We start from the raw sequence: 12946 nt of genomic DNA on the forward strand, positions 1-12946 counted from the left end.
GTATGCAAGTTAACTACTGCTTTTCCAGCAATGATTACACTTCAAAAGTATTTTGTTGATTTGTTACGATCCCAGTTGATACTACTGGGTGGAAGGAGGGAAAGTCCCAGAATGGAACCCTGTCTCAAAAGACCATACTTTCATTTATTTTAGAATATGTGGATGAACAGAGTTACAGGACTGTCAATAAGCTTTTAACAACAACAAAATTATTAAACATAAGTTTGACTATAATACAATACTCCTTCACTCCCACTTACCTTCACAAATGAAACAATGATCATCTCTCCCTCAATGTCAATGAAACGAAAGAGATAGTCATCGACTTCAGGAAACATAGTGGAGGACATGCCCCTGTCTACATCAACGGTGATGAAGTGGAAATGGTCAAAATCTTCTAGTTTCTAGGTGTTCAGATCACCAACAACCTGTTCTGGTCCCTTCATGTCAACACTATAGTTAAGAAAGTCCACCAACACTTCTACTTTCTCAAAAGGCTAAGGAAATTTGGCATGCCCACTACAACTCAAAGATTTTTACAGAAGCATCATATAAAGCATTCTTTCTGGTTGTATCACAGCTTTGTATGGCTCCTGCTCTGACCAATACCACAAGAAACTACAAAGGATCGGGAATGAAGCCCAGTCCATCACGCAAACCAGCCTCCTATCCATTGACTCGGTTTACATTTCCCGCTACCTCAGAAAAGCAGCCAGCATAATCAAGGACCCCACACACTCTGAACGTACTCTCTTCCACCTTCTTCCATTGGGAAAAAGATACAAAAGTCTGAGAACAAGACTCAAGAACAGCTGCTTCCCTACTGTCATCAGACCTTTGAATGGACCTACCATAGAGTCATAGAGGTTTACAGCATGGAAACAGGCCCTTCGGCCCAACTTGTCCATGTCGTCCTTTTTTTTTAAAAAACCCCTAAACTAATCCCAATTGCCCGCATTTGGCCCATATCCCTCTATACCCATCGTACCCATGTAACTATCTAAATGCGTTTTAAAAGACAAAATTGTACCCGCCTCTACTACCTCTGGCAGCTTGTTCCAGACACTCACCACTCTCTGTGAGAAAAATTTGTCCCTCTGGACCCTTTTGTATCTCTCACCTTAAACCTAGGCCCTCTAGTTTTAGACTCCCCTACCTTTGGGAAAAGATATTGACTATCTAGCTGATCTGTGCCCCTCATTATTTTATAGACCTCTATAAGATCACCCCTCAGCCTCCTACGCTCCAGAGAAAAATGTCTGTCTATCCAGCCTCTCCTTATAACTCAATCCATCAAGTCCCAGTAGCATCCTAGTATATCTTTTCAGCATTCTTTCTAGTTTAATAATATCCTTTTTATAATAGGGTGACCAGAATTGTACACAGTATTCCAAGTGTGGCCTTACCAATGTCTTGTACAACTTCAACAAGACATTCCAACTCCTGTATCCAATGTTCTGACCGATGAAACCAAGCATGCCGAATGCCTTCTTCACCACTCTGTCCACCTGTGACTTCACTTTCAAGGAGCAATGAACATGTACCCCTAGATCTCTCTGTTCTGTAACTCTCCCCATCACCCTACCATTAACTGAGTAAGTCCTGTCCTAGTTCAATCTACCAAAATGCATCACCTCGCATTTGTCTAAATTAAACTCCATCTGCCATTCGTCAGCCCACTGGCCCAATTGATCAAGACCCCGTTGCAATTGGAGATAACTTTCTTCACTGTCCACTATGCCACCAATCTTAGTGTCATCTGCCAACTTACTAACCATGCCTCCTATATTCTCATCCAAATCATTAATATAAATGACAAATAACAGTGGACCCAGCACTGATCCCTGAGGCACACCGCTGGTCACAGGCCTCCAGTTTGAAAAACAACTCTCTACAACCACCCTGTGGCTTCTGTCAAGAAGCCAATTTTGTATCCATTTAGATACCTCACGCTGGATCCCGTGAGATTTAACCTTATGCAACAATCTACTAAGCGGTACCTTGTCAAAGGCCTTGCTAAAGTCCATGTAGACAACAACTGCACTGCCCTCATCTACCTCCTTAGTTACCCCTTCAAAAAACTCAATCAAATTTGTGAGACATGAGTTTCCACTCTCAAAGCCATGCTGACTGTCCCTAATCAGTCCTTGCGTCTCTAAATGCCTGTAGATTCTGTCTCTCAAAATACCTTTCAACAATTTACCCACCACAGATGTGAGGCTCACTGGCCTGTAGTTCCTAGGCTTTTCCCTGCAGCCCTTTTTAAACAAACCATATATTAAGCTGATCTTTCTCTTCACCCTACCTAACTGCAACACTATATTCTGCACCTTATCCTTTCCTTCTCCCCTATGTACTCTATGAATGGCGTGTTTTATCTGTATAGCGTGCAAGAAACACTACTTTTCTCTGTATCCCACTACATGTGACAAAAATATATCAAATAAAAACAAATGTACCCAGATTTTATGGATAATACAGGGTACAAAATGTATCTTGTGCTATGATGTTCTCAATAAACACACAATCCCTGTAACCCAGCAGGCTAACTGTGGTCAAACAGCACCCCACTCTGAAACCCAGTGGTGGATATCACCCAGCTGGACCTTTTGTGGACTTCTCCTTAAATTCCCCTCAGATGATTATTACACTGTGAGCCAATTAATCTTATGGATTCAGGTTTCCACACGAGTATTTCCAAACTCCACACTCAAAAATTAACGCCTTAGAATCTTCTTTCAACAATCCCTTCCTCATTTGGTTCCAGCAAGAATCCACTTCCAGGATTTCCAATTCTCAGTATTCCTTTGTCTCGAATAACCATGAGCTTTTACACACACTCTTAGGAATCCAGCCACCAATTGTTTCAAGTATTACTTTACAGGCAATAGTAAGATAACTTTTAGGATTACTGCAGATCTCTCTGACTTCTCATTAGCCAACTTCACCAGGTCTGCACTTTTCAACTGTGCCTTTAACTTCAATGAACAGTACCCAGTTCCAATTCCAGTTCCTCTTGTTCCATTGACTACTTCCTGGAACTTCTCTTTTCATCCACTGGCCTCTAGAACTATCTGTCCTTTAGTTTCTCAGGGACTTGCATTCTTGGACATTACTCCATTGTTCTGCTTCTGGCAGAGCTGAGAGAACTATTCTCCCCCTAGCTGCTAAGCTCCTTCTGTCTGGGTCCAGTTAAGCTTAAAAACACCAGGTCTTTTCCTTAAAAGTGGCCCCTGGTTGCTAAGCTACACCTCATTCTTTCTCCTAGTTCTTGCTTAACTTTCACGTGGTAAACATTCTAAGCACGATAGAGAGACAGTTTGAACTGAAACCAAAACCCCTATACATGCAAACACCTTTGTTTAATATGAATCTAACTAGAGTTTCAACCTTTGCCCAGAAACACTAAATTAAACTCACTTAAATCTATACCTTATTTCTAATAATCAACCTTGCAAACATAGATCACTTAAAACTACCTTTGCTTCTTGACAGGTTATAAAGTGTGCTGAGCTCATGAACATAAATTAAAGAGCTCATAAATTAAAGTTCATTCTTCCCAGCATGAGGAAAAGCAGCAGACAATTTGTGTGCAGCATGGCCCCTGTGTAACAATAAGATAAATGACTGGATAATCTGTTTTAGTGATGTTGATTGAGAGACAAATGTTCTCAGAGCACCAGGGGAATTCCCCTGTTCCTTTTTAAACTACCATCATAGTCTGAAGATTCAGGGTAGACCATTTAGGATGGAGGTGAGGAGACATTTCTTCACCCAAAGATGGTGAGCCTGTGGAATTCATTACCACAGGAAGTAGTTGATTCCAAACCATTAAAAGTTTTCAAGGGGCGGCTTGATATAGCACTTGGGGCGAATGGGATCAAAGGTTATGGGGAGAAAGCAGGATTAGTCTATTGAGTTGGATGATCAGCCATGATCATAATGAATGGCTGAGCAGGCTCAAAGGGTCAAATGGCCTCCTCCTGCTCCCATCTTCTATGTTTCTATGTTTACCATGGATCTTCTATGTCCAAGAGCAAGAATCAAGGCCTTACTTTGTAGACTCTGCTGGAAAGTTTCAAAAACTATGGAGGGGAAAATAATTAACATATTGCGTGGGATTTTCTGGCCACGTTTGTCCCAAGACCGGAAAATCTTCCCCAAAGTCAGTGGACCATTGCATGGTCTTTGTCCTGACCGCTACAATTCCAATGGTGAGTGGGATGGGAAAATTCTACCTATTGTGTTCCAGACTTGACTTTTTTAATTCAAATGCCTTGGTACTATAAATTCAGTTGATAGCAGATTGCAGCAGCTCATTTTTCTTTTCACACCCAACCCTTTTCCACATGAGGAAAAACTGAAAAATAAATGGGTTGTTGAAGCAATCTGTTATCAAACTGCAAAGATATTTTGTTAAAATTTCAGCAGAGCCAGCATTTAAAACTATTTGCCTCTGTTTAATGCATTTTAAGAAGTCTCACAACACCAGGTTAAAGCCCAACAGGTTTATTTGGTAACAAAAGCCACTAGCTTTTGGAGCATGCTGCTCCTTCGTCAGGTAAGTGGGAGTTCTGTTCACAAACAGGGCATATAAAGACACGAACTCAATTTACAAAATAATAGTTGGAATGCGAGTCTTTACAGGTAATCAAGTCTTGAAGGTACAGACAATGTGAGTGGAGAGAGGGTTAAACACAGGTTAAAAAGAGATAGTGAGAGTTAGTGAGATTTTGCAAGCCCAGGCTTGTTTAACCCTCTCTCCACTCTCATTTTCTGGGCTTGCAAAATCTCACTAACTGTCCTGGCTGGAGACAATACACATCTCTTTAACCTGTGCTTAACCCTCTCTCCACTCACATTGTCTGTACCTTCAAGACTTGATTACATGTAAAGACTCGCAATCCAACCATTATTTTGTAAATTGAGTTTGTGTCTTTATATGCCCTGTTTGTGAACAGAACTCCCACTTACCTGACGAAGGAGCAGCGCTCCGAAAGCTAGTGGCTTTTGCTGCCAAATAAACCTGTTGGACTTTAACCTGGTGTTGTGAGACTTCTTACTGTGTTTACCCCAGTCCAACGCCGGCATCTCCACATAATGTATTTTACCCAGCTTCGCCATGGGTTCTGGCAAATAGCAAAGCACAAAGAGAAACCCCCCAGCTCGGGTCACTGTCTGTGTGGAGTTTGCACATTCTCCTCGTGTCTGCGTGGGTTTCCTCCGGGTGCTCCGGTTTCCTCCCACATCCAAAGATGTGCAGGTTAGGTTGATTGGCCAGGTTAAAAAAAAAAAAATTGCCCCTTAGAATCCTGGGATGCGTAGATTAGTGGGTAAATATGTGGGGGTAAGGCCTGGGTGGGATTGTGGTCGGTGCAGACTCGATGGGCCGAATGGCCTCCTTCTGCACTGTAGGGTTTCTATGATTTCTATGATGATTTCTAACGTTTATATAATAAAGGGCTTGTGTTCATTGGCTATGTCAGAGGCTCAATAACAGAAACTATGTTGCCATGCCAAATTATTTATGTCCTTGGAAGAACAAATAATTTTCAGCACATGTTGAAGACCTGATGTTTGCTATTTGCTGCGTTATGATCTTAAAGCAAAGAACAAAGAAAAGTACCGCACAGGAACAGGCCCTTCGGCCCTCCAACCCCATGCCAATCGTGATGCCCTTACTCAAACTTAAAAAAACCATCTGCCCTTACTCTGTAACCCTCTATTCCTTACTATTCATGTATCCATCCAAATGCCTCTTATATGTTGCTAATGTGACTGCTTCCACCACCTCCGCTGGCACCGCATTCCAGGCACTCACCACACTTTGCGTGAAAACCTTCCCCCGCACATCTCCCTTAAATTTTTCCCATCTCACCTTGAACTTGTCCCCCACTTGTAAATGACACTTCCACCCTTGAAAAAAAACCTCTGACTATCCACCCTGTCTATGCCTCTCATAATTTTGTAGACCCCTAGCAGGTCTCCCCTCACCCCCCCCATCTTTCCAGTGAAAACAATCCTACTTTATTCAACCTCTCATCATAGCCAACGCCCCTGAAACCAGGCAACATCCTGATGAACCTTCTTTGCACTTTCTCCAAAGTTTCCACGTCCTTCTGGTGGTGTGGCGACCAGAACTGCACGCAATACTCCAAATGCGGCCTAACCAAGGTTTTATATAACTGCAACATAATTTGCCAACTCTTACCACTACTGGGAAAGGAGTGCCATAACATAGCCATTGAATTTCAGAAATTTCATTTATGTTATATCTGCAAATTTTTACACTAGAAAATTAAACGCTTATATCAGAGAGTGGCTGAGTGGAAGGAAATGCCTAATTTTAAACTTTATGCAAGTTGATATCTAATTCAGATCACCACAAACTTTCTAAAACAATGATTTTGGATTTGTATCCAAATAATTTTGCTTGAATGCAAATTGTTTTAGTTATTGGGAGTGAAAAATAAAACATTGAAGCTTCTAGTTGGTTCCTAAACCAATTGTTGTATCTTGTATCTTACCAATCTTTGCAATCAGTTGCTTTTTGATTTTTAGTGGTTTGTTTAACAATGGATGGGAACAAAGTCACTGGTACATAAATATATTCAAAGATGGTGCAATCCCTTTATTCTACATTTTTCTCCTCTACAGGGCTGGATGAATGAAATTTACAATTATGATCCTGAAACCTACCATGCTACACTGACCCATTCTGTCTTCACTCGTCTTGAAGGGACTGTATTAAGGCTTTCAAAGCCGAATAAAAATATTTCTCGAAGGGCTTCTTTCAATGAGGCCAAGACAACAGCCACATACATCAGCCAGAAGATTTATGATCTATCAGACAGTAAGGTGAGTACCAGAATACTTGCAAATATATAGATTTCAGAATATTTAAATATGGTACCAACCATGAGATGGAACTGAACGAGACTGAGACTGTTTATTTGCGCTGAAATATTGTCAAGCCAACATAAATTTATGAGAATAGGCAAGGTAGGTTCTTTCTGAGAGTTGGTATCGAGAGGATAAAAGAGACCAGAAAGGACACTTCCTGAAGCAGAAAGGGAAAATAAAGTGTTGATAAAGAAAACAGCAATGAGATAAATAATTAGATAATCTGCTGTTTAGTGATGTTGGAGACATAAATATTGTCCAAGATGCAGGGAGCACACTCTTGCTGTCTTCAAACAAAATCTTATAGAAAGCAGATGGAGCCTTGGTTTAACATCTCATTTGAAAGTGGGAAAAGAAAGCTCCAGGGTAGGGAAGATTGATGCACATGGAGACCCTATTCAGAAAGGAGGACAGAGTGCTCCTGTTTTGGGAATGGAAATGATCCATTGGGATGAGAGGCAAAATACAGACCGACAAACTGGTGAATAGAGGAAGAGGCAACACAAATTGTGTGTACCCCTTTGATAATGGGCAGAATAAGTAAGATTTGTAATATTTTTCATCTTTTCGAAGGCATCTCCTTTTCTTTCTTCAGCCCTCCAGCCTGAGTTTATCTTTTTTGGCAGCCTTTTGTACGGGACCTTGTCGAATGCCTTCTGGAAATCCAGATACACCACATCCCCGTTGTCCATCGCGCTTGTAATGTCCTCAAAGAATTCCACTAAATTAGTTATTCATGAAAGGCAGGTCATGTTTATAAATAAATATGTATAGATTTATAAATCTATACATAACTCCTCCTTGAAAGCATACAATGTTTTGGCCTCAACTGCTTTCAATGGTAGCGAATTCCACAGGCTTACCACTCTTTGGATGAAGAAATTTCTCGTCATCTCACTGCTAAAAGTTTACCCCGTATCCTTAGACTGACCCCTAGTTCTGGACACCCCCACCATAGGGAACATCCTTCCTGCATCTACCCTGTCTAGTCCTGTTTAAATTTTATAGGTTTCTGAGATCCCCCCTCATTCTTCTGAACTCCACGAATATAACCCTAACTGATTCAATTACTCCTCATTTGTCAGTCCCATCATCCCAGGAATCGGGTTTGGTAAACCTTCGCTATACTCTCTTTATAGCAAGAGCATCCTCAGATAAGGAGACCAAAACTGTATGCAATATTCCAGGTGTGGCCACACCAAGGCCCTGTATAATTGCAGCAAGACATCCTTGCTCCTGTACGCAAATCCTCTTGCTATGAAGGCGAATATACCATTTGCTTTCTTTACTGCCTGCTGCACCTGCATGCTTACCTTTAGTGACTGGTATACGAGGACACTCGGGTCTCATTGCACATTCCCCCCTCTTAATTTATAGCCATTCAGATAATCTGCCTTCCTGTTTTTGCTACCAAAGTGGATATTTATCACATTTATCCACATTACATTTGCCCATTCATTCAGCTTGTCCAAATCACATTGAATGAAGTATTTCTTCTTTCTCCTCACAGCTCACCCTCCCACGCAGCTTTATGTCATCTGCAAATCTGGAGATATTGCATTTAGTTCCCTCATCTAAATCATCTATATATAGTTATTGTGAATAGCTGAGGTCGTAGCGCCAATTTCTGCGATACCTCACTAGTCACTGCCTGGAAAAAGACCCATTTATTCCTACTCCTTGTTTCCTGTCTGTCAACCAGTTTTCTATCCCTCTCAGTATTATTCCCTCTCCCTATCACCAATCCCATGCGCTTTAATTTTACACATTAACCTCGTGTGGACCTTGCCGAAAGCTTTCTGAAAATCCAAATAACCCACATCTACTGGCTCTTCCTCATCAACTCTACTAGTTACATCCTCGAACAATTGTGGTAGATTTGTCAAGCATGATTTCCCTTTGTAAATCCATGCTGATTCTGACCGATTTTTCCACAATTTTCCATGTGCTCTGCTATAAAATCTTTGATAATGGATTCTAGAATTTTCCCACTACCAACATCAGGCTGACTTCAATAATTTCCTGTTTTCTCTCTACCTCCCTTTTTAAATAGTGGGGTTACATTAGCTACCCTTCAATCTGTAAGAATTGTTCCAGAGTCTATCGAATCTTGAAGGATGACCACCAATGCATCAACTTCCTTAAGTACTCTTCGATGTAGATTATCAGGCCCTAGAGATTTAGCAGCCTTCAATCCCATCAATTTTCCCTACATTATTGCTCTACTAATACTGATTTTCTTCAGTTCCTCCCTCACTAAACCCTATGTTCCCCCACATTTCTGTTGTTATTTGTGTAATCCCCATAGTTCTCCCTTTTTTTTTTCACGTGCCTGTCCCATTGCTTTTTGAAATAAATTTTTTTAAAGAATGAGAAAAGTAGAGAAATTACAAAATATAAGAGACATATTTAGAGAAAGAAGGAGCTCGCTCTCTGGAATATGGGAATAGACAAATATAAAGTGGGAAAGCAACACAAACAGTTACGAAATAGGACTGATTTTCCAAATTTTGTCAAAACAACATTGCCATGCTTAAGATCAACTGGGAGCAAGCAAAAATAGAGAAATAAAAACAGCAACAAACAAGTGGGGGTACTTCCAAATGCTCATCTCAATGGAATATAGCATTGTTTTACTAGTGCACTGTGTGCATTCTGATTTCCTGCGTTCCATTGAGCTATGGTTCAAATAGCTAACATTTCTGAGTAAACTAGTTAGTGTCTATGTTAACCTGCTGAAATGTAGCATTACCAGGGTGGTAACACCTCAGAAAAGAAAGGTTTACTGGCCCATTACAGCCGACTTGTAGTTTTCATGTGCCAGCCAGCGAGGGTGCCAAACCCTCTCCTTTTTTCAGGTGGTAGGTTCCTTTAAACATGAAACATGGAATCCTGTGACATGGGTGGCCTGTGGCACGCCGTGGTCAGCCGCCAAAAAGTAAAATCTATGGTGTCATTTTATTGGAAAGTAATGCTATCTGAGCTGTATTTCCTAACTTAGATTTTCGTCACCAATTGTCTTGGTTTATGTTGCTGAACCTCAACAGAAGGTTATACTCATTTTTGTTTGATAATAGAAACCCTTTTTTTAATGAAACACTGAAACAAAAAATACAATGTAAAATGGTAAGCTTTATTTTTAACAGGTGCATTTAGTTCCAAAGGGTCTGGCCAGGAAAAGAGTATGGAATAAAAAGTACCCGATTTGCATTGAACTTGCCAGACAAGATGACTTCATGTCCAAGACTCAGACAGAGAAGGAAAATGTGGAGGAAAAACCCCTTGCTGATAAAATTGAAACGGTACTTGAGGAACCAAGGAAATCTGTGCCACAAGATTCTGCAAAGCCAATTTGCCAGAAGGACCAAGTTTTGTATCTTTTTGGAAGGACTGGTAGAGAAAAGGAAGAGTGGTTCAGGAGGTTCATTTCAGCCTCCAAATCGAAAGTTGATGCTAAGCGACCAGCCAGTCTTGGAGGAAGTGGCATACCAGGTGAACCAATGTTTTCTATGCTACTGAAATCACAATGGGAGGATAGTTTTATAAAGGTATATATGTATACGATGTAACATGTTTTATTGAAGACAATTTATTGGAAAATGAAGACATTTAGAATGATAATCTCTGCAGAGATGCAGGCCACTGAACCCATTGTGCCTGAGCTAGCATTAATGACCTACTCTCATCCAAAGTCCCTGCTTTTCTCTATGCCATCATTCCTCCTTGTATTGTAATTAAATTGGTTTCTATAGCCACATGTTCCATATTCAATTGCATGAAAATAGTTCTGACTTCCCTGATCTATGTTTCTGGTACTAATTTTAAGTTATTAATTCATAGACTAGTGAAAATAATCTTTCATGCATCCTCTCAAACCTATCCAGGATTTTTAACCCTTTTAGATTTATGCTGAAACTTCTTCAGGACTGAATTCACTGGGATAGATTTTCAAGTTTCTCAGAGTAATCATTCCTGTTATAGCAGGCAACAGCTTAGTGAACATGCATTGTACCTTTTCTATGCTTTCAATATCTTTTCTATCTGTATTACACAGATTTATCCTCTTTCACTCATTGGCATTTATTGAAAGGCCCCTCAAATTTAAAAGCTGCTGTCTACTTGCCCTTTAAATTTCTGTTTAGGATATTTTTCAATTCTCCTCTTTGTCGCAACATGTATTACTTCATATTTTCCCATATGGATTTGTATTAGCCATGCATGGCACCTACTCTCTTGGTTTGCAGTCTCTCTCAGCCTTTCTTATTTATCTTGTGCCCTTGTTTAAACCTTATTAGTTGGTTAAATAACAATTTCAGTTATTTCCTGATGACTGACTGAGGAAGCTTATCTCATAAGTAATTAGTGTACAGAGCAAAAGATCCCAGCTTCAGTCTCTTGAGTTAGGTGATTTCAGCTAAGGTTAGAAGGCTATTATAATTGTATTAAGTGTCCTGGAATTACAATGAGGAACTCGATCAGAATTACTGCTTCTGGCTGCCATCCAGTGAATTCTGCTACAAGTATATGAGTGTGGATATTAGGTAAGCACAGCAATGGATTCTGTGCTGATGTCTCTAAATTGAATGAGCCGCCTACACTCAAAATCAATGCCTACGCATGAATAATAATTACCTGGACAATGTGCCACTGATCTTGAGAACAATGTAGCAACAAAGTCTTGAGTCTTTAGAAGGAGAAGAGAAAATGATTGATAAGGAAAAGTGGAAGATCTAAAAAATAAACTTTGTAAAGCTGTTAATAGCAAAATATGGGTGGCACGATGGCACAGTGGTTAGCACTGCTGCCCCACAGCTCCAGGTACCCGGGTTCAATTCTGGCCTTGGGTGACTGTCTGTGTGGAGTTTGCACATTCTCCAAATGTCTATGTGGGTTTCCTCCAGGTGCTCCGGTTTTCTCCCACAGTCCAAAGATGTGCAGGTTAGGTGGATTGGCCATGCTAAATTGCCCCTTAGTGTCCAAAGATGTGCAGGTTAGATGGATTAGCCATGATAAATGTATGGGATTACAGGGACAGAGCGGGGGAGAAGGCCAGGGTAAAATACTCTGTCAGAATGCCAACTCGATGAGCTGAATGACCTCTTCTGCACTGTAGTATTCTATGATGTTTGCGTTTAGTCGCAAAGTTTTCAAATGGAGCAGGTTGCCCTATTTTCCCTTCTTCATTTTATTAAGTACTCTAAATCTTGGAATATAGTGTACATTTCACTGCACGGAATCCTAATAATGTGGACATCTGTACATTAAAACTCATTTATATGAGGCTTGGGTGTGAATAAATCTTAATTGAACTGTTTGAAATGCCACCCGAAACTGGCGCAATTCCAAGTATGTAGTGTTGTAATTTAATAAGATAGTACAGAAAATGTCAAAATGGAACTTAATGGTGGAGTAAAAATTTTTGAGTTCTCAAATTCATAATCATATGAATATTTTCATTAATTAGCATTAAAAGTCTTAAAACTGTTACCTAGGATTGTAACTCAGCTTTTGACTTTAGATTTAGTTATACTGAACCCCCCAACTCCTCTGTGCTTTGTTGGAACACAACAAGCTACTCTTCAACTCTGGGAAAGTTGCTGGATATTCATGCTCATCAACTTTTCTTTTTGGAATTTTTCCAAAGTCTCACTATCTTAATTGAATTGAAATCCGCACCCTTATGCCTAATGTTGTCAAACTGCAATATCTTCAGTTTCTTGGTTTCTCTGTATCCCTTGCAAGGGCACATAACTTGCCTGAATAATCTGACAGTTCCAAAAGTCAAATATACAGACATTTTTTACACATTCGAACATTTATAACAGATTACAACAATTTTATGAGCTAATTAAATATTACAACATAAGTTCCAAAAAAAAAGAAAGAAATTGGAGGGATCACGCAGCATCGACCTAGGCATGGAAACAACAATAGCAAACCCAGCCGAATTGACCCTGCAAAATCCTCCTTGCTAATATCTGGAGCTTGTACCAAAATTGGGAGAGCTGTCCCACAGACTGGTCAAGCAACAGCTGACATAGTC

At 40.2% G+C, this 12946-nt stretch overlaps 1 protein-coding gene across 2 annotated transcripts in view; it reads left to right on the forward strand.

The window, feature by feature from the left end:
* Positions 1 to 12946, forward strand: part of tex2 (testis expressed 2) — a 147203-nt gene that overhangs the window by 94360 nt on the left and 39897 nt on the right. For both annotated transcript variants that reach the window (XM_078225809.1, XM_078225808.1), the window contains exons 3-4: positions 6658 to 6858; positions 10050 to 10395. In XM_078225809.1, coding sequence (XP_078081935.1) covers positions 6658 to 6858; positions 10050 to 10395 — 547 coding nt within the window. The remainder of the gene's footprint in view (positions 1 to 6657; positions 6859 to 10049; positions 10396 to 12946) is intronic.

This window comes from Mustelus asterias, chromosome 12 (assembly GCF_964213995.1).
Source record: "Mustelus asterias chromosome 12, sMusAst1.hap1.1, whole genome shotgun sequence".
NCBI classification, from domain to species: Eukaryota; Metazoa; Chordata; class Chondrichthyes; order Carcharhiniformes; family Triakidae; genus Mustelus; species Mustelus asterias.